This window comes from Ochotona curzoniae, unplaced genomic scaffold (genome assembly GCF_017591425.1).
Source record: "Ochotona curzoniae isolate NIBS_2020 unplaced genomic scaffold, NIBS_Ocur_1.0 contig_3819, whole genome shotgun sequence".
Taxonomy (NCBI): Eukaryota; Metazoa; Chordata; class Mammalia; order Lagomorpha; family Ochotonidae; genus Ochotona; species Ochotona curzoniae.
The window spans coordinates 57,559,789-57,584,370 of record NW_024466004.1 but is presented as its reverse complement, the minus strand read 5'-3'; the positions used below and the strand labels follow the sequence as shown (position 1 = coordinate 57,584,370).

Genomic DNA, 24,582 nt, shown 5'->3' with positions numbered 1-24,582 from the left:
GGTCTTGATCCCACTTGTGTGAAATTTGCATTGAAAGCACTGTTCTTGTCGGTAACTAACTGTGGCAGTTTAGGCACCAGGAAGCAGGAAGTTTGTTTTTACTTTCTTCAATTAGAATTTTCCTATCTGGAAAGATTTTTCAGTTAGAATTGTGTAATCTGAGCAAATTGAGATGCATATGGTGTTGGCTGTTATTTCTACTATCAATCAGCAGTCCTTTTCAATTACAACATGATCAAAATTAATTTTTTCCTTGCAGATTGATGTCGACAGTCTCCCACTGCAGGCTGCATCTTCGTGCCTCAGACTAGATCTTCTCCAGAAATGTCACAAATAGTTAACATACAGATTTTTGGTGCAAATAATTTTTTAATCCATTTTTCAGAATACACTTTTTCCATGAGTTTCTAAGGGATCCTTAGAATCTTAGGGAATCTTCTAAGGGATCCTTAGAACACATCTTACTGAAAAAATTATGCAACATTGTTCAGAAACATCTTAAAATCCTGAAATAATTGTAAGGATATGTTATATTTATGAGTATAAAGAAATGTCTAAATGTTAAGTATTTGAAGGTTATGTATAATCCCAGTATGGCTTACTCATATTCCCAATATAGTGTGTGTATATGTGTCTGAAATAAAAAAGAGACTGACTTGATAATTAGGTTATAAATTTATAGGGAAAAATAAGGGTTAAGAATAAACAAAGCATCTTTGAAGAGCACTTAAGAGAGTTTGCCCTTTTGGAACTACTTATTGTAAAGCTCCATTAATTAAGGTAGAATATTATTAGTTCTAAATTAGAAAAATGAAATAATATAAAGCCCCAAATTGTATTTTAAAATATAGAGAGGGTCCTACATTGTGGTGTAGTGTGGTGCACAGCTGGCTGTGATGCTGGCTTCCCATGTGGGCACTGGTTTGAGTCTGGCTGTTGCACTTCTGACCCAGTGCCTCACTAACGCACCTGGGGAAAGGACGCAGTATGGCCCAAGTACTTGGTCCCTGCACATATGTGGGAGACTCGGGTAAAGCCCTTAGCTCCCGACTTCTGGCTGGCCCAGCTCTGGTCGTTGTAGTCCCTTGGGGAGATTTCTTTCTCTCCCAATCTAATTCTGCCTTTCAAAAAAGTAATCTTCATATATATATGTATGTATATATATATGTATATATATATATATTTGTGGAAATTTGAACTATAACAAATACATCAGTATAAAAGAAACTTGACTGCCATGCCACATCATTCACAAACATTAATTCCATATCAAGTATGCCATAAAATGTCAGATAAAAAAATGATAGGTTGTATTTGCCATCTTGGTATTGGATGTCAAATCTGCTTTTACGTTAAATCTAAAAGGAAAATACTGATAAATTCTACCATACTGAGTGTAGGAACTCCATTCGTTTGAAAACATCATTAAGAGAATGGACTGGAGAAGGTATTTGCGTTGTGTATAGTCTTCAAATGCCTGAACTCTGCTGTTCCTGCAATTTGATCATACCGCAACAAGCAGCATTTAGGAAAATAGGCAAGAACATTGAAGCAGCACATCTCAAGAGAAAAGTATAAAAGATCAAGAAACATACAAAAAGACACTTAACTTACTAATAATTGAAGAAACACAAAACTGCAGCCAATTTCCACCACGTATCTGTAAGAGAATTTAACACCTGACAGTTGTGATGAGTGTGGAAGATTTGGCATCGTGTCCTCCAGCTGTGCGTGTCCTTACTCTGCTGTACAGTGTACTCGCAGCCGGAAAGTGTACAGTAAGACACATTTGCGTGAATGTTCATTATAGTGTTATTCAGATATCCTCACAGTGAAAACAGCACAGAGCAGCATTAGAATGGGTAAATGGATTTTAATATAATCGTAAGTGGGCTATTTTTTTATGCAGCACATAACCAGAATCTTACACACAATGCAGTATGGTGGGACATTAGAAACAATATTGAATGAAAAACGCAAAGCACAAATAATACATGTTACATTATTCTACTTAAATAAATTACAAAAAGCAATCAAAATAAAATTGTAGCATTTAGTTGCCTGCCCAAATGGTGAACACATTAGAGGGGAAAAAAAAATGCTTACTATCAAATTGAGAAGTAAGCAGTTAGCCCAGATATTAGTAACACCAATTCAAACATCAGCATCCCACATCAGAGTTGGTAGATTTGAGTCCCAGCTCCTCTCTGGAGTCCAGTTTGGTGCTTACATGTGCACCGGGAGGCAGCAGGTCATGTTTGAAGTAGCTGCGTCCCTGCCACCCATGGAAACCTTGATTGAGTTCCTAGCTCCTGGCGTCAGACTAGCCCCTTGAAGGCTGTTGCCTTGAGTGAGCCAGCAGATGGTAACTCTGCCCATCTCCTGTGCTGGAATGTGGGTCTGCAAGAACTGTGCCACCGTGCTGCCTCACATACACTTCGGAACCGTGAGCCAAGTGCTTAGCGATGTTTGGATTTGAACTGTACATTGAAATCTATCGGGGCTTGAAATCCTGTCAGCGGTTGGAGGGCCTGTTGGTTACTCCCTGCCAGATGGAGACTAGGGGTGAGCCATGGTGGTTGGAGCTTTCATTTCCATAGGCTTCTCTTACACATTTACCAAATCTATTACTGTCTTCTTTGAAGAGATCGAAGGGTTCTTCCATGCCAGCGCCAGTGAAGTGTCTTGGATATTTTCCATCATGCTGGTGGTCATGTATGGGGGTGGTCCTATCAGCAACATCCTGGCGAGTAAATATGGCGGCCTCCCCATCATGATCCTTGGTGGCTGCCTCTCGGCACTGGCTTGCTCACAGCCTCCTTCTGCAACACAGTCCAGCAACTTTACTTCTGTATTGGTGTCATTGGAGGATGGGGTTTGCCTTCAACCTGAATCCTGCATTGACCATGATCGACAAGCATTTCTGCAAAAGGCAACCGTTGGCCAATGGACTGGCCATGGCAGGCAATCCTGTGTTTCTCTCTACCCTGCCCCTCCTCAATCAGGCTTTCTTTGAAATTTTTGGCTGGAGAGGAAGCTTCCTCATTCTTGGGGGCTGCTTCCCAAACTGCTGTGTAGCTGGATCCCTGATGCTACCCATAGGGTCCAAGCCAACCAAACCTGGGAAAGTGAAGTCGAAAGAATCGCTTCAGGAAGCTGGGAAGTCTGATGCACAAAAGGGTGCAAGTGATGCAAATACAGATCTTATCAGAGGGAACCGCAAGGAGAAGTCGTCAGTCTTTCAGACCATCAATAAGTTCCTGGTCTTGTCCTTGTTCACCCACAGAGGGCTTTTGTTGTACCTCTCTGGAAATGTGCTCGTGTTTTTTGGACTGTTTACACCTTTGGTATTTCTTAGTAATTATGGAAAGAGCCAGAATTATGCTAACGAGAAGTCTGCCTGCCTTCTTTCCATCCTGGCTTTTGTTGATATGGTAGCCAGACCTTCCATGAGACTGGTTGCCAATACAAAGTGGATAAGGCCTTGAGTCCAGCATTTTTTCACTGCTGCTATCATTGCAAATGGCATGTGTCATTTGCTAGGACCTTTGTCCAGCAGCTTCACTGGGCTGTGTGTCTATGCCAGATTCTTTGGGTTTGCCTTTGGGTGGCTCAACTCTGTGTTGTTTGAGACCCTTATGGACCTCGTTGGACCCCAGAAGTTCTCCAGTGCTGTGGGCTTGGTGACCATTGTGGAGTGCTTTCCTGTCCTCCTGGGCCCACCGTTTCTAGGTCATCTTGGTGACATTTATGGAGACTACAAAATACATGTACTGGGCATGTGGCCTAATCCTAATTTTTGCAGGCATCTTTCTCTTCATTGGCATGGGCATCAATTACCAACTTTTAGCAAAACAACAGAAAGCAGAGAAGCAACAAAAGGAAAGCAAAAAGGAGACCAGTGCAATATCGATGAGAAGTCCAGGGAAGCCACCAACGCAGCCCAATTCCCACAAGGGCACAGATGGCAACCCCAAGGAGGCTGAGAGCCCCGTCTGAGCCCAGGGCCAGAGGGTGGGAAGCAGCCCACAGCCAGAAGTGTTTGGAAATACTGTATTGGCCTGCAGTCTCTGGTGGTGTTCAGAGCAGATGGTGGGCTTTGGTGTGGAAATTATACCGGGTGTTTGATGAGATTCTTGTTGTTGCTCCTTACCACTAGCCTGGGTGGAAAACTGTCATATACTTTGGGAGGGAGTAGTGGATAAAAGATGAGGGAAGGAAGTAGATTTTGTTTTGTTTTGTTTTAATCTTATTTCGCTTTTAACGTTCTCATGAAGTTTATGCCTTAAATTCTAGTTTTTAAAACTTCAGAAAGCCTTAATTTTTTAACTTTCTGAATTCATCTGCTTTATGTGTCACGTGGACAGGAAAAAGAGCAACTGCCTTGTCTGAGACCAAGCTAGAATTAGAAATTGATCTCGCCTCATGTTTGTAATGAATCCTCAGACAATGGCATGTCATGGAAACACAGGAAAATACTAGCTCAGAGTCAGAAATTTTATATAAAATGCTGACTTGAATATTTTTCTAGCATCAGTAGTTGCCTGGCACATGTGCCTGCTAGCTGCCTTTAGTCTAGACCTCCTGGGTGCCGCGCTCGGGATGCATGTTGGAAGCTGCAGTGCTGAGCATTGATGTCACTAAATCCCCATCCCGCTTGTTCCCTGTTTAGACACACATTTTTAGTGCTTTTTGATCCTTGCCCCTTCTGAAATCACTTGATATCATTTTTTAATCCCTGTAAAAGTACTAAATGTACAAAACTCTATATGAAGTTGTGCCTCCATAGTAAATATAACATACTTAATTCAACATAGGCAGATTTTTCCAACATACGCTGAATTTATTTTTTGTTTTTCCAAACCCTCAGTTAATCTGTGAGACTATTAGCATTTTTCCTTTTTCCTGAAATATTTCATTTATACCTGCTTCTAGTATAGAGAGCTGTGTATCTGGTGGGTTTGGGGATTCCCCCGTCCCCCACCCCTGCCCCAATTGAAGAGGGCCTGGAAAAATCTTCCCCAGGCTAGCTAACAACAATAAGACTGAGAGGGCAGTTGCTGACAGTGCTTTAGTTTAGAGCAGCAGTTCCTTTTCTTTTTATCTGAGAAGGCTTTATAGAAATTTATGTTACTTAGAATTATTGAACACTCAAATCACCCTTTTCACAAAACTGAGTAGAGACTTAGGTTCAGTATGAGGATCGCAGGGAAGGTGGGCCAGTTTCTTGAATTGAGACAGAAAGATATATTCAATACATTATATTCAGTGGGTTAAAAATACCACTGTGATTTTGAGTGAAATTCTATATAGAACCCTGTATAAGAGGCTGACTTTTCCACATAAACATTTTTTTTAGAGAGAGAATATTTCTTCCTTCAAATATTTATTTTCTTGAGGACAGAATTGTTTCCTGTTTTGAGTATCAAGTTTCAGTTTGGCCCTTGCTAATCTTAAATCCTCCTCTTTATGTGCCTTAAGGTTTGTGTATATTTGGCTTCTTTTGTTTTGATTTCCACCTCTCTGGAAGGAGAAAGCTCAAGCAGTCAGGGACACAATGAAAACTTCCCTTTGGGTGGCTCAGTGTAGGAGAATTTCAGCTAAGGAGAATTTCCAGCAGAGTACCTGCTTTGCCTTTTAAATAATGGGCATTGCTATTGATGAGGGAATTGAAGGAAATGTTTAAAAAATATATTTAAAGGATTAAATTGTTAAAATGTTTTACATATAGAAGACCCTTTGATCTGTATTCAGCAGAGGTCATTGGGGCCTCTGTTGTAGTACAGTAGGTTGGCTGCCACTTGGAACATCCGTATGCCGTTTCAGGGTGTCTGCGTGGAGTCTCAGGGCTCCTCTTTGATCCAGTCTCTGCTAATGGACATCCAGGGAAGCAGCAGGGAATGGCTCCAGGGCTCAGGTCCCTGTCGGTCTCCTGGGAGACCTGAGTGAAATTCATAACTCCTGGTTTGGCCTACTGTTGTCCTGGCTATTGTGAGTGTTTGGGGAATGAGCCAACAAATGGGGGATCTGTGTGCAGGTATGGGTGTGTATTGTCAAGTAAAGAAATTCTTTCATTAAAAAAAGAAGAAAACTGAAGATTACCTTTAAGAGGGAAATAAGCATGAATATTGGGAAAGGGACCGAAGTAATGTAGTTTAGGAGTCCAGAGAGTGTTTAATTTTTTTTCTGAATGTTTTAAATCATCAAGCTGTAAGTTTTGTATGCTTTTTGGATGTTTCATGTTGTACAACTTTCAAAGGGTTAAAAACATAGACAATGCTGAAGAAATGTGTTAGGGGGAAAAATTTCATAGCACTTTTGTCAAAAATGCATTAAGTAATACTTTTGTTATGTTTACTTGAGAGTCCTTATTTGGTAGTCACTCAAGCTCAGCAAATTGTGAATTATTTCCTCAGATAACCATTGTTTATCAGCAGGTAAGTGAACATTTTGCCCTCTCTTTGCACTTTACTGCAGATTTGTAAAAATGGTCAAGCAAATTGAAACAACACAAAGCAATCTTCACAGAAAATTACAGTTGTCACATGCTTTGAAGCGTTGCTTTTGTTTTCTGAACAAAGCAGGGTTAAGACGCTGCTTGGGATGCCCCATAGGAATGCTTAGGTTTGCGTAATGCTTCCAGTCTCAGCTTTCTGCTTATGTGTACCCTGTGAGGCAGCAAATGATAGCTCAAGGTGTTGGGTCCCCCTCACCCACGTGAGACCCCAGATGGAGCTTAATGCTCCTTGTTCTGACCTGGACTGCCCTTTCTTATTGCAGGGATTTGGGGCAGAACTAATGGATGGGAGATATCTTTCTGTCCCCCTGCCTTGTAAATTGATAAATACATGATTTTAAAATGGGGATATGTTAAAAAATTTTTGTCAACACATTTAAAACTCCTGATTTTGGTTAAAATTAGCAGAGGAAATTTTTTAAATGGTGTCTCAGGAGTGGGTGTTGTGGCGTGTTGACATTACCTGCGTTTTAGAGCATGGCTCCTGGGATTGAAGCCTTCCTTTGCTTCCAATGCAGTTTACTGCTAAAGCACAGCATGGGAGGCAGCAGCTGATGGCTCCCAGTACCTGGGCCCTGAAACCCCTGTGGGAGACCTGGGTGCAAGTCCTGATTCCCCACTGTGACCTGGCCCAGCCTGGCTGTTGTGAGCATTAGAGCAGTGGATGGAAGACCATCAATCTCTGTTTCTCTCTCACACTCTCTCTCTGTTGCTCTGCCTTGCCAATGAATAAAATTGTAAAAATAAACTCTAGAATACTTATTTAGTAGAATATTTAGGATTTTTCAAACAGTGACAGTAACAGCATTTTCATTTTCACTGTTAATTCTGTTATTCCACTTAATGTTGATTTTTTTAAAAGATTTATTTCTTATTGTTGTTACAAAGGCAGTTTACATAAAAAAAGGTCTTCAACCCACTGTTTCACTCCCCAGATGGCTTCAATGGCCAGAGCTTGAGCTAATCTAAAGCCAGGAGGCTTTTCTCAGTCTCCTAAATGGATGCATGGTCCTAAGGACTTAGACTACCGTCTGCTGCTTTCCTCGGCCAGACAAGGAGCTGGACTGGAAGTTTGGCAGCCAGGACATGAAACAGCTCCCATTTGGGATGTCGATGCATGGAGATAGAGGATTAGCTTGCTGAGCCACTCAGCACTAGCCTCTGGATTTTTTTTTTTCAGTGTTTATTATATTTTTATCTGAAAGACAATCACATAGAGAGAAGGAGAGACTGAGGGAGATCTTCCATCCACTGGTTCACTTCCTTAATGACTGTAGCTGAGCTGGTCTAAAGCCACGAGCCAGGAGCTTCCTCCAGGTCTCCCATGTGGATGCAGGGGTCCAAGGACTTGAGGCATCCTCTGCTACTTTCCAAGGCACATTAGCGGGGAGCTAAATGGGAAATGGAGCAGCTGAGACATGAACTGACTCAACTTACTTGCTCCCTAATGTTAGTTTTAAATTTTATTTCCAGTTAGCATTTTTGATTCTTTGTTACACATTTCTTTTTCTTTGTTAATTCCTTCTTTTAACTACCCATTTTATAAGTTCATATGAGTTGGAGGCAGGACGATAGCACTCCTATACCACTTATAATTAATAAACGGTTGTTAAGTGGAATTTGAGCCATGTTACTGAAGAATTAATGTTATTTAATTAAAATCTGAAAGCTAAAATCTATGTATATCAGAACATTCAAATGAGGACAGTCTAATTTATAAAAGGTTGCACGTTTTGATCAGTTAAAGATTTATTGGGTTTTTGGAGAGATTTTAGATTCAGGACTACGTAGAATATTTAACCTCTGACCTGTAGACATTTAAGAATATTTTATGTGGAAATGTAAATATGACATACCCCCAACAGCTTCTGTAATCTCCATAATGGCTTCCATAGGACCACTGAAACCCTCTATAGAAAAGCCCATTCTAAAACAATGCTTTGGGAATAATAAAGGTGGTAATTGTGAATTCACCAAATAGCGACTGACTTCAAAGGTAGGTTTGTATATATGTTGGTTGAAAATGAATAATATTAATGTATCTTTTATTTCTTATAGGTAAACTAGTACAAAGGCTGATCTCAAGATGCCACTGGTGAAAAGAAACATTGACCCTAGGCACTTGTGCCACACAGCACTGCCTAGAGGCATTAAGAATGAACTGGAATGCGTAACCAATATTTCCTTGGCAAATATAATTAGACAACTAAGTAGTTTAAGTAAGTATTTTCATAAAATTAAAATTCGTTTTGCAAATCCAGAGTGCTGTGCTTTTGTGTGTTTAAGAACTTATAACTACTTATGGAGTGGTATTTGGTGAGGTGAATCAAGATTATTCCTAAACTTACAGCCATTTTAATTAAAATTAATGAATTTTAAAAGAATTTCTACAGATTCTTTCTAAGTAGAGGAGAAAAGGCAGAATTTTAAAGAACAGAGTCACATGATAGATGAGAATTAATGAGATTATTCTGACAATCTTGGAAAGGTTGTACCAGACTTGTTGAAAATTGATGAAAGGTTTTGTGAGAGTCATTCTTTTGGTTGTTATTTCAATTTACTATTGCTTGAGGCCTCAGCTACTTGTGTTTGTGGACATTGGTTTATTAGCTTAGGGAAATAATGTTACAGTATCAAAAAATCTGAAGTAAAAAGTGTGGATTCATCATAGTTAGAGGATCAGGCTGTTGAGATGAGCTGCCTGAGAGATGTTAGGGTGTGAATTGGTATCTGATTGATGACATGACTGGAAAACAGCAACTGAACTTGATCTCTGTCAAAATGCAAACAAAGAATAAAGGTAAATGGAAAGGGCAAGTAGCATGTTCCCATTATGAAATTAGAGAATAGAACTGCTTAGTAAAGGAATCAAACTATTTTGATTCCTATTATTGTTCTAAATCAGTTAACTAGGAACTTTAAAAACAATTCAGACATATCTCTTGAATGGAAGGAATAGCTTTCTAATAAGACAGCTCAGTTTCATTGTAACTATAAGCCAAGGTGTTCTTGGCCTAGCTATAATTCCCTACCTGATCCTTATCTGTACACCATACCCCCAACACACACACATACACACATGGATTCTGCTGATAGGAAAGCTTGCATCTTTTATTTTCTTTTTCTTTTTTTTTAATTGGAAAGAGAAAGGAGAAGAGAAAAGAGAAAGAGAAGGAGAGACCGATGTTCATGTAGGATTGCTGTGCATGCAAGATGAGGGCTTTTGCCACTAGGCTACTGTGCCAGACCCCCTGAAATTCTCTCTTGGCAGCTTTTGCACTTGATACAGCTGAGAACCTTGAATGAAATTTAGAATATCTGTAGGTAGACAGAATAAATAAAGCCATGTGTTAAAGAGTATGCCCCCCAAAATCCAATTGATTCCTTTTTCAGAGCCTATTTACTCTTGCCATAATATTTCAGACAGATTTGATGGTAAGGTTCCCAAACATTCATGCCTGAGAGCATTAGAAGAGGAGCTATAGAGAAGCATCACTAAAGCCAGCCAAAAGGAGCAGTTTAAAGCAGAGTCAAGGAGAAGAAAAACCTGGAAGAATGGGGCCAGCAGGTAAAGCTGCTCCCTGTGATGCCAGCATTCTGGATGGATGCTCCACTTCTGATCCAGCTCCCTGCTAATGTGCCTGAGAAGAGCAGCAAAAGATGGCCCAAGTGCTTAGGCCTGTGGACAACCCAGAAGAAGTTCTGATTCCTGGCTTTGGACCAGCCAAGTTATTGCCATTTGGGCACTGAACCAACACATGAAAGATACCCCTTTCTCTTTCTCTTTGCATCTGTGTCTTTCAAATGAATAAATAATCTTTACATTAAAAAAAAAAAGATTTATGAAACTGGAAAGGAGCCATTTCATGTAAAAAGTAAATATTCATACATGTTCAGTGCTATTATCTGGTCCATGGTAATAGTTGATCTTAATCTGTTCCTGTAAGGTGGAACTGTTTAATTTTATATTCCCTTCTTTAGATAAAATGGGAGGGAGGGGAAAGGGTGTATATTTAGTCTAGGGCTTAAGATGCCCAGTATTGTGGTCTAGTGGGTAAACCACTGCTTGACACGCCATATCCCATATGGGCTCTGGTTCAAGTCGCAGCAGTAGCACTTTCAGTCAGCTTCCTGGTGATGGCCTGGGAAAGCAGACACCCAAATGGGAGATGTAGATCAAGCTCCTGGCTTTGGCTTGACCCAGCCTTGGCTCTTGCAGCCATCTGGGAAATGAACCAGTGGATGGAAGATATCTTTCTCTGGCATCTTTTCCTTTCCAGCTCTGATGTCCATGTCTTCTACTGGAGTGATGCCCATATCCTCCACCAGAGTGCCCGGTTGCATACCCTGCTCCAGCTCCCAGCACCAGCTTTCTCTAACACAGATCCTGGGAGGCAGCAGCAATGACTCAAGTGATTCGGTTCCTGCCACCCACATGAAAGACCTGACTCAAGAACATAGTAGTGAAAGTAAACTGCAGGACCCTATATAGCTTAGGGCTGGACATCCCCCGCCTCTCCCTCACAAAAATGTTCATTTTAGTTTATGAAAGTTTACTAGTAGAATATAATTCTGTCATAATAGATAATTACTGCGCATCTAGAATTCACTTTATCCAGATTTCTCCTTTCTCATTTTATTGTCTAAACATTTTATTGGTTCTCTGATTGCCCTTGGAGTTCCATCTTACCAGGGCTTTTCTGTTGTTAAATATGGGCAGTTTGTGCTGCCAAGATGAGCTAACATCACCTTCTTGTATTCAGATAGGAGGGAGGGAGGGAAGAGTAGACTGGATTAGTAAGACAAGTTTGGCAATGCATAGATAACATTGAATACTTTTGCTATGTGATAAAGCCACATGGTTTTTGTCTCAAAAGAGACTATGCTTTTCAAATTAATTAATAAGATAATGGGTTCTAAATTTCATGAACAGATAAATATAAATCATAAGGTGGAATCACCAAAGGAGACTTACTGCATGAAATGTGAGTTGAGTTAGGCCTTAAAGGAACAGAAGAATTTGAAAAGATGCAGAAGAATGAAGAAGGAAGGCATTTCTTACTTATTTGAAAGTAGAAAATTTTTCCCATCTGCTGGTTCATTCTCCAATCGTCTGCAGTGGACCAAGGCTGAGCCAGGTTGAAGCCAGGAGCTTTATTCATGTCTCTCACATAGGTGCAGGGGCCCAAGAACTTGGACCCTTCTCCAATGCTTTCCCTGGCAACTCCAGCAGGCACATATATATTATGATAATGTTGCAGGCAGTGGCTAAACCTTTTATGCAATCCCCAGGAAGGCATTTAAACATGCGTAAAAAACTAGGCAGATGACTAGAAGCAAAAAACAAATACTTATATGCAAGGATGATTAAAGGGACATACTATTGGACAAATGTGGAAATAATGTAAATGGACATGTAATGTCAAGCAGTGTACAGGCTGAGTTAAGGTTCCCTGGATTAAACTAAGCTCTTTTAGGGGTGAAATTGTTTCTTCCCTCTCTGATTGTCTGACTTCTGTATCCCTAGTATAGACTGAGTAAATGAATAACTAGTATGCTTGGCTATTCCTACCAGAGCAATACTCTGGTGTCTTCAGCATCATCTCACACTCCAGTCATGCTCCCATCTCTGTCTGGGTCCAGCCACCTGTTGAGCACCTGCTACTTATCTCCAACCACACCACCAGGCCTAGGCTCACTTTATTTCCTTTGCTTTTATCTTTTTGAGAGAGTTCTCTTCCAATTTTTCAGATGAGGAAATTCATACCAAGGCCGCACCATGAATGGAGCAAAGATTGCTTATCATACTTGTTTAAATGTCAGTTTTTTGTTTTGTTCAGAATTTATCAGTGACAAGGACAGACTTGCTGTTTCTTTGAATGTTCTTTTCCGTAAGAGGAATTAACATAACTAGAGAAATACAGTGGTTTTAGATTTATTGTAATGTTGTTTCAGAAATTGTACCAAAGGGATGTAAATGTCTCATCAATTTTCTGAATGTGTATTTAGGACATGTCCGGAACAGGTCATTTGCTAGCTATGTGAACAGTTTTGGATTTTACCTTGTGTTCTAAAGTATACTTCTAGTATAAAGTCCATATAGAAATGTTGATTTTATGTTTAAAAATGTATTATTTGTATGTGCTTTTCTTTACATTGTACTATTCGCTGACTGATCAGGATGCATATGGATAAATCAAAGTAGTTCCATGTTAAACACAGTCATCAGACAGGAAGTGGCAGCAACACTTACAACCTGGTCCATGGGATTTGTGTGTGTTTTTCTCCCTCTGTTATGGCTGGGTGACTTTGAGCTAAGGTTTAAAGATTAAAGTAGTTGCTAACAATGCCAAATTCAACAGAACAGCACTTTGAAATATTGTTCAGTATTTGTCTCTGACCGTGATCACATTAAACTTAATGGTGTATATTGTATTTTTGCTTAGGTAAGTATGCAGAAGATATATTTGGAGAATTGTTCAATGAAGCACATAGTTTCTCCTTCAGAGTTAACTCATTGCAAGAACGTGTGGACCGTTTATCTGTTAGTGTTACACAGCTTGATCCTAAAGAAGAAGAATGTAAGTTCATTATTTTCTTTAATAAATTTAAGAACAGTATTACACATTAATTTGTTACAAATCTTCTTGCTCATTACTTTAGGTGTTTTTGTTGTAAAAAATCAGTTATCTGTAAATTCCATCAGCATGATAAGCTGGCCTTTCATTTCTACTTCTTGTCTCTCATTTCATCCGCTAAATAGCTCTTAAACCTTTGACATAAAGAAGGCATTTTAATCATGCTTTCTTCTTGAGTCTCTTTTCTCTCCCATAATTTATTTGCTTGCTTTTGTCTCAGAAATCAAATGTTTGAGCACCATCTAAAAATCTTAGGTTTAATTCTTTAAGAATGTAACTCTTTTTAACCTTGGCTTTATTTTATTTTAAAAATGCAACAGTAATTCTATATCACTGAATTACAAAGATTAAATACAATGAAAATGATAGCACCTAGCACGACTACGAATTGATGTGTTGAAATGCAGCAGTGAAATTGCTAGAAATGTATATACACTGGTTCTACTGCAGAGCATGTCTGATTGTCCACGTGTTAGATATCAGACATTCGTGGGTAGTGAATTTTATTTTGAGCATGATAGGAATGCTGTTTTATGCAGAAGAATAATTTAAGAATAGTTAACAGTTTTCCAGAACTAGCATTGCTGTAATGTAAAGCATTTCAGGCCACATTAAATAGTCATGAAATAATAGACTTTTTGATATCAGGAAATCATCTTCAAGATTTAAGAATGCAGCATTTTGGTACATACCTTACATTAACATACTGTACATTGCAAAAGTAAATAAAGTTATTTTTAATTCATCATGTGCATGCTTGGGCTGTACTAGTTACGGCAGGGGCAAATGTGCACGAGTTAGCCTTCACGAGCTTGGAGTTAGGTAGAAACTCTTACAATATGCATATAAGGTAAAAGAATGGCAAAAATAAGTATCAGCTAATACTTCAAAAGGTTCTTAGAGTTTATTTTACCTTTATAGTACATATGTATATATAGTACAAATATATGCACAGAGAAGTCAACAGTGTGTTTGCATCCAAAATGCCACTCATAACCAGCCATTTCTTCAGTTATTACTGCAAGCTCACAAGAAGGAATCAAGGCAAGATGGGGAAACAAGTTATAAAGGAAAAGAATAGAGGGTGAATTGGGGCTGAGGGTGGCAGGTAAAGAAAAAAGATACATTTGGAAAGTGTGGGTATGATTCAGGTAAGGCCTTCTGAGCCTTACAAATCAAAAATTGCATTTAAACCCATCTGATTCTGAAGATCAGACTCAGAATAATAAAGGTAAATGTCAAAATAGAGCATTGAAAATACAGCTTCTGACTTGTAAACTACTAAGGTCACACACAATCTTTTTGTGCTGACTTCTAAACAAATATAGGAAATGAACTTGTCCTTCTATTAAGTAAATAAAACGGCTTTTCTGTTTCTGTTTTAGTGTCTTTACAAGATATAACAATGAGGAAAGCTTTCCGAAGTTCTACAATTCAAGACCAACAGCTCTTTGACCGGAAAACCCTGCCTATTCCATTACAGGAGACATATGATGTTTGTGAACAGCCTCCACCTCTCAATATTCTCACTCCTTATAGGTCAGTAGTTTAATAAATACCAACTTTTTTTTTTTTGTCTCAGACTTCAGATTTAAATGCTAAACTGCCAAATATTGTTTATTTCACTGAGTCTCTAGCCACCACAGAGTTCTCCCTCCCACTAACTTAGAAAACCTCTTTATTCACTAGATGAGATTCTAAGATTCTGGCGTATTAAATCAAGACCTATTTAGGTGAACTCTTTTGCCAATTATTGTTAGGAAAAGCCACCAACAAGCTTCTTAATATAAAGGGGCAAAGAATTGCTATTTTTTTAGGAATTTATAATCAAAGAGAAATTGAGTTTAAAATCTCACCTTTTTACTCTGTCTGCCTTTGATTTATTTGCATTAATCTTTTACATAATAAATACAAAGCTTATGTTTTAAAATACCATTTAAACTAAAATAGAATTATTCAGTCTTTCTTTGGAATCCTTTCAAATGGTTTGTTAACTCTATCATTTTAGATGTATAACATGTTGTGGATAAAATGGTTTTCAAATAGCTATTTAAAAGTGCAGATCAGTATGCAGGTCACTGACTATAAATGTTACTGTAAGAATGACTATTCAATGCTATTATTTGGATTTAGAAAACTAAGAAATTAATGACAGTGTTGGCAAAATGGTAATATTTCAGTTTTGTAAGTGATGTTACCGCCTTTTCAGATTCCTATCTTCAGCAAAACTATTTATAATTATTGAAATTTCCCAGAGGAGTTTTAGAAAATTCGATATTCAGCAGGAGTCAAAGGTGAAATTTTCCCAGTTGTATTTGAAATTATTAGTACTAACTCTGAAAATTATCTGGTTTTCCATTTTCAGTTATTTTCTTTCAATTTCTGAGAAGTTTTCTAGTCATGCAGTAGTCTAATTTATGTTGACGGTATTTTAGTATGTTCTAAATTTTATTAATGAGAGAGGAAAAATATTTTAGTGAAATTGTTTCTGTTCCAGTTGTTTCTGTATGTCTTGCGCATTTTAATTGACACTCTGTGTTTCAGAGATGATGGTAAAGAAGGTTTGAAGTTTTATACCAATCCTTCATATTTCTTTGATTTATGGAAAGAAAAAATGCTGCAAGATACAGAGGATAAGCGAAAGGAAAAGAGAAAGCAGAAGGTATTACAAGAGATTCAAAAAATTGAAACATTTTGGTATACTTGTGTTTTGTTACATATAGGACCTTTGTTAGTCATGTACTTTTAACAATTCTGTTTTATTGGATCCTCATAATGAAAAATTTTTTGTAAGATTGCGGTCTAATGGGGAAACAAATGAGCACTTTGGATAAATATCATAACAGATACACATGGAGGACTTGGACAGCTGGCAGGTGGTGTTGGTGAACACTTCCAACAAAACTTACAGTGAATCTTGAATAAGCAGGACCAGGGAACCATAGGGCATGTGGTAAGAAGGAACAAAGGAATATTGTGCAAATACTGGTAGGGCACATTAAGCTGAAATTTTCTTGCCACAGAGCCTATTGGAAATGTTTCCTAGATATTTTGGAGAAGTTGTTATATTCTTATTGAATTGTTGCTGTTGCTCTGCTCTATTATCATTTTCTGCTTTGCAGTAGAAGTGGAGCTGTTTTATTTCAGTTTAAAGGTAACTAAAAATACAGAAGAAGAGAGCATAGTCAGATTTACACAGAATTATGAAGAAGGTGGAGTCACTCTTATTCCTGTTTCTCCCAGAATTCTGTCCACTCTCCCTAGTTAATACCTTGCTTTTACCTTTTGTGCTGCATGGTATCCCAGGTGCAGCCAGCACTTGCAGACCAGTGACTGACATGCCAAACGTGCTTCCAGGCAGTGTTTTGTTTGACAAACACAAAGGTTTTAGAATTGTTCGACTAGAATGCATTTGATAGGCATGTCCAGTTCACTGCCTGCTCCATCTTATAGCTGACTGGCTTCATTCATACATGTTCTCTGCTTAGCCCTTAGAGGTATTTGAATTTGTCATTTCTTCTCTAGATATTTCTGCTTTCTACCCCAACTGGAATCATTTTTTGTTCTGGTGTTTAAGGACTCTTTTCTGCTGACTGATTCCATTATTATGGATTTACTAGATAATTGTCTTTTTTTTTTTTTCTTTCCTAATGTGTTAGCTACCTAATTGATCACTTCCAAGAAAACGGTTGCCTTAGAAAATGCTCATGGTTTGACTAACCCTGTTGTAAATATAGAGATGGTTTCAAAGCCCTAACCATTGTGAGTCTACTGAAATATGATCTTGGGTCAGTCTTTTTCATATCTGGACTGTAGGCTTGTAGGAAGAGGTTGTTGGAGTTGATGTTCTTCAGGGATTGATACAAGCAGTGCCATTTGTGGTCAAAATTTCAAAGGAATAGTTGTGGGAGCAAGGACTGATAAATGCATTTTCATCTCAAAGCACTTTTTTGACCTCAAATCTCATTACTTAGGCATTATTATTTTGTATCTGCTGCATGTTTGAATTAGGGGTTAAAAAACTATGAGAAACTGGTATTTCAGCAAACTGCATATTACTTACTTGAATATACAAATCAACTGTTACTGTTACTCAATTGTGATGACATTGTCTTTTTTAGTATTGCTGTTAGAATTATATGTTGATTGTTGTAACTGCTTTTTAAAAATTAGCACTTCAGCATTTGGCTTTGTTTCAATACATCTGTTATAGCAGAAAAATCTAGATCGTCCTCATGAACCAGAAAAAGTGCCAAGAGCACCTCATGACAGGCGGAGAGAATGGCAGAAGCTGGCCCAGGGTCCAGAGCTGGCTGAAGATGATGCTAATCTCTTACATAAGCATATTGAAGTTGCTAATGGCCCAGCCTCTCATTTTGAAACAAGGTTCCTTTTCTTTTGTGTTTTAACAATCAATGATGAAATGTTGGCTTTGTTTGTAGCACCTGTACTTGTAAATGTTGGGTCCTCTATAAAGATGATTTAAAAACCCCAACCACTGTAACCCTTTTAAATCTGACCTTGGGCGGGTCATTTTTATTTGTGGACCTTAGTTTTTTCAGTTGTAGGAAGAAGTGGTTGGAGAAGATGATTTTCAAGGTTTAGCTTTCATATGAAATCTCAGCTCTTCAGTATTTTAGGCAGAGTAGCATAAAATTTAAGAATAAAGGAATGAGGCATAGAAATTTATTTTTATATATGGAATGGGAGTTAGTTGAGGTGTTCTATTTTGTCCTTTTTTCTGTCCCCTAACTTCCTTTCTGTGCCACATTCTTTACTTAAGATATATCAGCTTTTAAACACAATTACTCATCATTCTTTGCAAAAGTACAGCAGGTCCTTTTTCTTGGCCAGGGACCTATCTCAGTAATACATTACCATAAGCAGATACATTATACTGATATCTGGCTGCAAAGAAACTTATTTATGTATTATCATAGTGATTTTTTAATGGAAAAGGACTTCAGATTTGGTTTTGAATAATACATGTAAAATATCTTGGCTTATTTTAGGAGAAGTATACATCTGAGAGATAATAAAGAATTTATATTTTTAAAATGTGGCTGTGGATAGATATTTCTGCTATCGTTAATGAAGATATTTAATTAACAGTGGTATTAATGTATTAATTTCTGACTTGCTCTGTGCACATTTGCTAAATCAACTATCCCCAGAATGAATATGTATTAGCCTTCATATGCTCAAAGTATTTAAAGTTTCCCTAAATCTGGTTTGTTAATCCTTTTTTTTATGATTCGGCTCTTTTCTAAGTAACCTGGCACCTGTGAAAACACTAGAAAGGTAAAACCAATGTAGCTGGGCATCTCTGGGGAGCCTCTCTGGTGCAAGAGTTGTAGAAGTCATTTAGGTTTAAAAGAACAGCGAGATGTCCAAAGAAACCACTGTTTTCATACTTACCTTGCTAAGGCATCCTCCTAAGAGAAAAATGAGATAGAGACAAATAGTTTGGCCGTGATTTCCTGGATGTTCTCCTTCTTTATGATTATGTGTGTTAATGCTTTGTCTTCCTTAAGCATTTAGTGTGCTGTTATAAAATAATAAAATAACTGATAGCCATCAGAATAAACCTAAATTAGCAGGTAGATACTGTTACGCTGTTTTATGAGCAGCAGTCTTTATTTTAAAGCTGGATTAATGTAATAAAAAAATTTCTTTAAAATAATTAAAATACTTGCATTCAAAGCTTAAAATTTAATTCTTATGTAAAAAACTTTCCCCAGTGATTCAAGAAGAGTACACTGAAATTTATTGTATATTTCTTTTAGACCTCAAACATATGTGGATCATATGGATGGATCTTACTCGCTTTCTGCCTTGCCATTTAGTCAGATGAGTGAGCTTCTGACTAGAGCTGAAGAAAGGGTCTTAGTCAGACCACACGAACCACCTCCCCCTCCACCAATGCATGGAGCAGGAGATGCAAAACCCATACCCACCTGTATCAGGTATGTGGCTACCAGCACAGGACGATTTATCTCAGGACTTGTTTACCTTTTCCTTTATAGTACAAGATAAAAAATATTTTAGGTTTTCCTGGCATATATTTTCCATCACAAATGCTCAAGTCTGATATCATTGCAAGCAGCCATAGTTTATATATAAATAATTGAGTGTGCCTGTTTCAATAAAGCTTTATTTACAAAAACAGGGAGCAGGTCACATCTAAACTGTTGGGAATAATTTGCCATCCTGTGATTAGAACCAAGACATTCATCTTAGAAAATTTAGCTCATAAACATTTAAAGTGTGTTTCATTTTTATTGTACTTTTGTTATTAAGTATATCATTTGTAGTATGTTAAAAAAATTTTTAATTCAGTATTGTTTGGAATATTGTGTCTAAGAAATGGACTCCAGAGATGTAGTTATGAATGTTACAGAAAACATTTTAACAACTTCAGGGAGAACAGGCAGCTCCCCAAAATAATCTTTCTTGAAAGCTGTTTTGAGGTTTAATCTGATCAGTTACCCAAATAAAAAGAGTATGAGTGAGGAATAGAGATTAGCTTTAAAATTTGCAGTGACAGAACCAAACTCTGTTGCTGACTTCTGTAATGTTTCATGCTCAGGAAGAAAAAGAGCTGTAAACTTCCTTTTGTCGTTTTTATAGCTATCATTGATTTAGTTGTAATGGCATACGATGAGTGTTAGTAGCTTCATTATAAGTACGTATTGTCCACAAGTGCTGCTATGAACATTACAGAATGATAAATGTTGAGTCATTTCAGAAACTCATGTCAGAATGTAAGATTGAGCACTTTATTTACCAAAGAAGACATAAAATTCTTGTGTGGATATGAAAGTTGACTGAGAGGATGTGCTAATTGAGAGTATTACAAAACCAAAGCTCTACCCATTACTTTTCCAGCTGATGCACCTCATTTATTTTTTTTTAAATAAAATTTTTATTGAAAGTCAGATATACTGAGAGGAGGAGAGACAGGGAGGAAGATCTCCATCCGATGGTTCACTCCCCAAGTAGCCGCAAAGGCTGGAGCTGAGCCAATCCAAAACCAGGAACCTCTTTGGGGACTCCCAGGAGAGTGCAGGGTCCCAAGGCATTGGGCTGTCCTTGACTGCTTTCCCAGGTCACAGGCAGCGAGCTGGATGGGAAGTGGAGCTGTCAGGATTAGAACCAGCGTCCATAATGGGATCCCAGCACGATCAAGGCGAGGACTTTAACCGCTATGCTATCATGCAGGGTCCCACCGCATTTATTTTAAAATATTGCTGAAGAAAAATTTCTATAGGAACATGCTAGTATATCCATTTCAGCATAGTTTTGGTACATGTGTTTGGTGTGATTAGGTTTTCTCTTTATCCTTTGTGTTTGAATAGCTTGCTAAGATCTCATTATCATTTCAGTTCTGCTACAGGTTTGATAGAAAATCGTCCTCAGTCGCCAGCAACAGGCAGAACACCTGTGTTCGTGAGCCCCACCCCCCCACCTCCTCCACCTCCTCTTCCCTCGGCCTTGTCAACTTCTTCATTGAGAGCATCAATGACTTCGACTCCTCCCCCTCCCGTCCCGCCCCCTCCCCCACCTCCAACCACTGCTTTGCAAGCTCCAGCAGTGCCACCACCTCCAGCTCCTCTCCAGATTGCCCCTGGAGTTCTTCACCCGGCTCCTCCTCCAATTGCACCTCCTCTAGTACAGCCCTCTCCTCCAGTGGCTAGAGCTGCCCCAGTGTGTGAGACTGTACCAGTTCATCCACTCCCGCAGGGTGAAGTCCAGGGGCTGCCTCCACCCCCACCCCCACCTCCTCTGCCTCCACCTGGCATTCGACCATCATCACCTGTCACAGTTGCAGCTCTGGCTCATCCTCCCTCTGGGCTACATCCAACTCCATCTGCTGCCCCAGGTCCCCATGCTCCATTAATGCCTCCATCTCCTCCATCACAAGTTGTTCCTGCTTCTGAGCCAAAGCGTCATCCATCAAGCCTGCCTGTAATCAGTGACGCCAGGAGTGTGCTACTGGAAGCAATACGGAAAGGTAATTGTCTTGGGACCACAAAAAGCATCCCTGTGGGAGCGATACAAGGCAGTCATGGATGCCTCTTGCGGTCAGTTTTAGGTGATACATTTTTGTGCTTTTAGAAACCTGAGCTGTGTATAACTTTTTAAAAACTTGAGCTTTGTTTTAAACCATTTTAAAGAAAAATCACAGTAAATCATTTTTGTACTTGCTGGGAATTTTTTTTAATTGCTCAGTAAAAAAGAAACAACCTATCAAAACTTAAATATCAAAAAATGTAAAATCCTTTATGTTGTTTAATCTGTATATTAACTCTTGTAGAATGGTAATTTCTTCAATCTGATAGCTGTTCATGTGGGATATTAATGATACTTACTCTACCAGAAAGCTTTGAAGGATTAATATGGTAATATTCTTCCCTGAGTTACAAATGGAAGTCTTCCCATGTTCACTCACTTATTCAGTCAACATTGCCTAAGCAACTACCATACGCCCGGTACTGATAACATATACTATGAATAGCAGTGCCTTCTCTTTAAGTGCCAGGGATAATAAAGACATAAAATGGGAGGGCTCTTCAGAAAGCTTATGAGAAATACGCATTAAGAAAAAATTATGCATAGATCCCAAAAGTTTTTACTCCAACAAAGGTATTGAAGTAGCCCCAGTTTCAATAGTGTTTATTTTACACTAGAAGTGATAGTAGAACTGTATCACCTGGTTAACATTTTGGGGAATGAAGAGCAGAGAGTTGACAGTGATGAATAAATAAACAGCAGATATGTTATGTTGCATCAACCAAAACCACAGACAAGTAACTCAGTGAAAGCTTTAATGTTTCTTTCAATGCGATTCCTTCAGATTCTGTATTAATCTGGGCATTTTATTTCCCTGTATTTCTTATGTGTAGTTTATTTCACTTTGGAAAGATAAGTAATATCTAATATTTAGTATTGTGAGTTATAGTGACTAATTTGCATTTATTGTATTCAGGTATTCAGCTGCGCAAAGTAGAAGAGCAGCGTGAACAGGAAGCTAAACATGAACGCATTGAGAATGATGTTGCCACCATCCTCTCTCGCCGTATCGCTGTGGAATACAGTGATTCAGAGGATGACTCAGAATTTGATGAAGTAGATTGGTTGGAGTAAGAAAAATATATTGATAAATACTTTAAAACTGAATGCAGATGTCCTTTGTGGTGCTTGTTCTTTGAAAATGTTTGGTCATTCTAGTGTTTTGCTTTATTTTCCTTATAATAAATAATGCTTTTCCCCTGTTTTTTTTTTATTTTTAAGAAAAATATTAGCCTACATTTCAAACTAAATGTTTTACAGTGGCTTATTTTATTTTTGTTTCCCTGAAAAAAACATAATTTGGTCAAATAAACCACTAAGTATTAAGCATGTACAGCTGTTGTTAGAGTAGCAGATTCAGTTTTTTGATATATCTTAATTGTGCACTTTGTGAATTTTAATTTAAAGAAAGCAATTGAGATTGGAACCTTGAGGGCAGCTGTGTCTATAAATGAGCCTTACTCCATTGCCTGATGTTTTAGAAGAAGAAACACTGCCTTGGTTATAGGGATATACTCAGAAAGTACGTTTAGCTTGTAGTGTTGAATTCTTAAAGGAATGCTTGAATTGTTTTTAATTATTGTTTTATTGTTTTTAAATACTTGCCTTATTTGAATGTTTAGCAGCATCCCTTCCTACTTACATATGGTGTGGTATGATTTTGCTTGCATATAGGAGTTAAATTTTTTTTCATGTGAAATACTATGACTTAAACATGTGTAACTTACATAACTGTTAAGAATAACAGACTGATTTAATAAATGGTTCATTTTAAAGGTTCTTGGGTGTTGCTTTTTTTGTATTTTTGTTTTTGGTTTTGTTGTTATTTGGCGGGGGAGGTGTTGCTCTTTGAATAAGATTTTTTTCTTGTAATTTGTCAATCATAAAAAAACAGGTTCTAAATACACAACTAGAAAATAAAAGTTTATACAGCAACTTCAGTCAGATAATTTTCTTGTATTTATGCTAACTTATATTGCCCAGTACATAAAATAGCTCTTGTGTAATTTTTTTTCTAGGTCACAAAATCTTGTTTCTGAACTCTTTGTGATCTTACAAATTAAGATGTCAATTTGCAAATCTAATTTTAGCACACCTTGACTTCAGTTTAACAACATGTTATGTTTCTTAATAGTAAAAGTTGTTCATGTTTACACTGTCCAGATTCAAGGATGGAGGGGGATCGTCTTTAGTGTCAGAGGCTTAAAGGACTAAAAAAGTATGATTGAGCTGACTTTGACAGTGACTGCAGCCTTCAACCTTGATATACCTACCCCTTATGTAGTGCAGCTTCTAGTTCTTCTCATCAAGAGGTAGACTTTTTCCCACCCCCTTGTATATGAGTATTCTTGAAATCGGCTTTGGCCAGTAGCCTGTGGCCTTAGGGGCATTATGCCAGTTCTTAGGCTAAGTCTCAAGAAGCCTTCAAGCTTCAACTCTTGCTCTATCAGAATCCTGTCTCTGCCATGGAAATCAAACAGACTAGCCTGCTGACTGTCCTAGCTGAGTCCATCCTAGACCAGTTAGGCCCATCCTCAGTTGGTGTCTGACTATAGACAGATGAACAGCCTAGCCGTGATTAACAGCATAGCTCAACCCACTAACACGTAAACTCACGTGCAAAGATAAGTGCTTATTGTTTCATACCATTTTAGGGTGAGTTATTTTTCACAGCAATTTTTATTCATATGAAGAGAACAGATTTTATGCATCCCATAAATAAACTCCAAGACAACTACTCTTCCTTTGCACCCTTGCTTCCCCGCTTCCCACTCTTCAGCATTATTTGCACAGACATAATTTTAATCTATATCCTCAAGTTTAATTTCCCTCTAACAGTAATATTGAACAAGTAAGAACACAAGACAGCATTTCCACTGGAGTGTAAACGTGGACTAGAAGAAGCCGCCGTCATCCTCAGAGTGACCAGTTCATCCCTATGCTTTTATGTGTGCCCTGTATTAACTTTAGGCCGTATTATTATGATAATCCATAGTTGATTCATGAGCTCACATGATTACTTCATACTTGGGACAATTATTAGGCACATAACTAGTGACCTGTAATTTTTTTTTTGAAGATTTATTTGTTGTTATTGCAAAGTCAGATATACAAAGAAGAGGAGAGGCAGAAAGGAAGATCTTCCATCCATCGATTCACTCCCCAAGCAGCTGGAACTGAGCCAATCCAAAGCCAAGAGTCTGGAGCCTCTTCCAGGTCTCCCACCCAGGTGCAGTCCTAAGGCTTTGGGCCATCCTCTACTGCTTTCCCAGGCCACAAGCAGGGAGCTGGATAGGAAGCAGGGCAGCCGGTTTAGAACCTGCACCCATACAGGATCCCAGTGCGTGCAAGGCG

General features: G+C 38.3%; 1 protein-coding gene and 1 pseudogene across 2 annotated transcripts; both read left to right on the top strand.

Annotated features, from left to right (window-relative positions):
* The first annotated feature begins 2,494 nt into the window (after nucleotides 1–2,494).
* On the top strand, nucleotides 2,495–3,999 carry LOC121158660 (annotated as a pseudogene).
* Nucleotides 4,000–8,603: 4,604 nt separating this feature from the next.
* On the top strand, nucleotides 8,604–23,007 carry WASF1 (WASP family member 1). Of its 2 annotated transcripts, none has more exons than XM_040983132.1 (8): nucleotides 8,604–8,736; nucleotides 12,964–13,098; nucleotides 14,541–14,694; nucleotides 15,700–15,817; nucleotides 17,372–17,541; nucleotides 18,942–19,121; nucleotides 20,541–21,169; nucleotides 22,145–23,007. In XM_040983132.1, exons 1-8 carry the CDS (start codon nucleotides 8,604–8,606, stop codon nucleotides 22,300–22,302), a joined length of 1,677 nt encoding a protein of 558 aa, XP_040839066.1. In that variant the 3' UTR covers nucleotides 22,303–23,007. The 2 variants fall into 2 exon arrangements, with proteins under 2 accessions (XP_040839066.1, XP_040839065.1); XM_040983131.1 differs by having other exon boundaries at nucleotides 17,369–17,541.
* Nucleotides 23,008–24,582: the final 1,575 nt, after the last annotated feature.

Coding starts and splice junctions, on each gene's coding strand:
- WASF1 (XM_040983131.1), top strand. CDS start 8,604: ATGCCACTGGTGAAAAGAAACATTGACCCTAGGCACTTGTGCCACACA. Junction 14,695..15,699: donor AATATTCTCACTCCTTATAG/GTCAGTAGTTTA, acceptor TCTGTGTTTCAG/AGATGATGGTAAAGAAGGTT. Junction 21,170..22,144: donor ACTGGAAGCAATACGGAAAG/GTAATTGTCTTG, acceptor TATTGTATTCAG/GTATTCAGCTGCGCAAAGTA.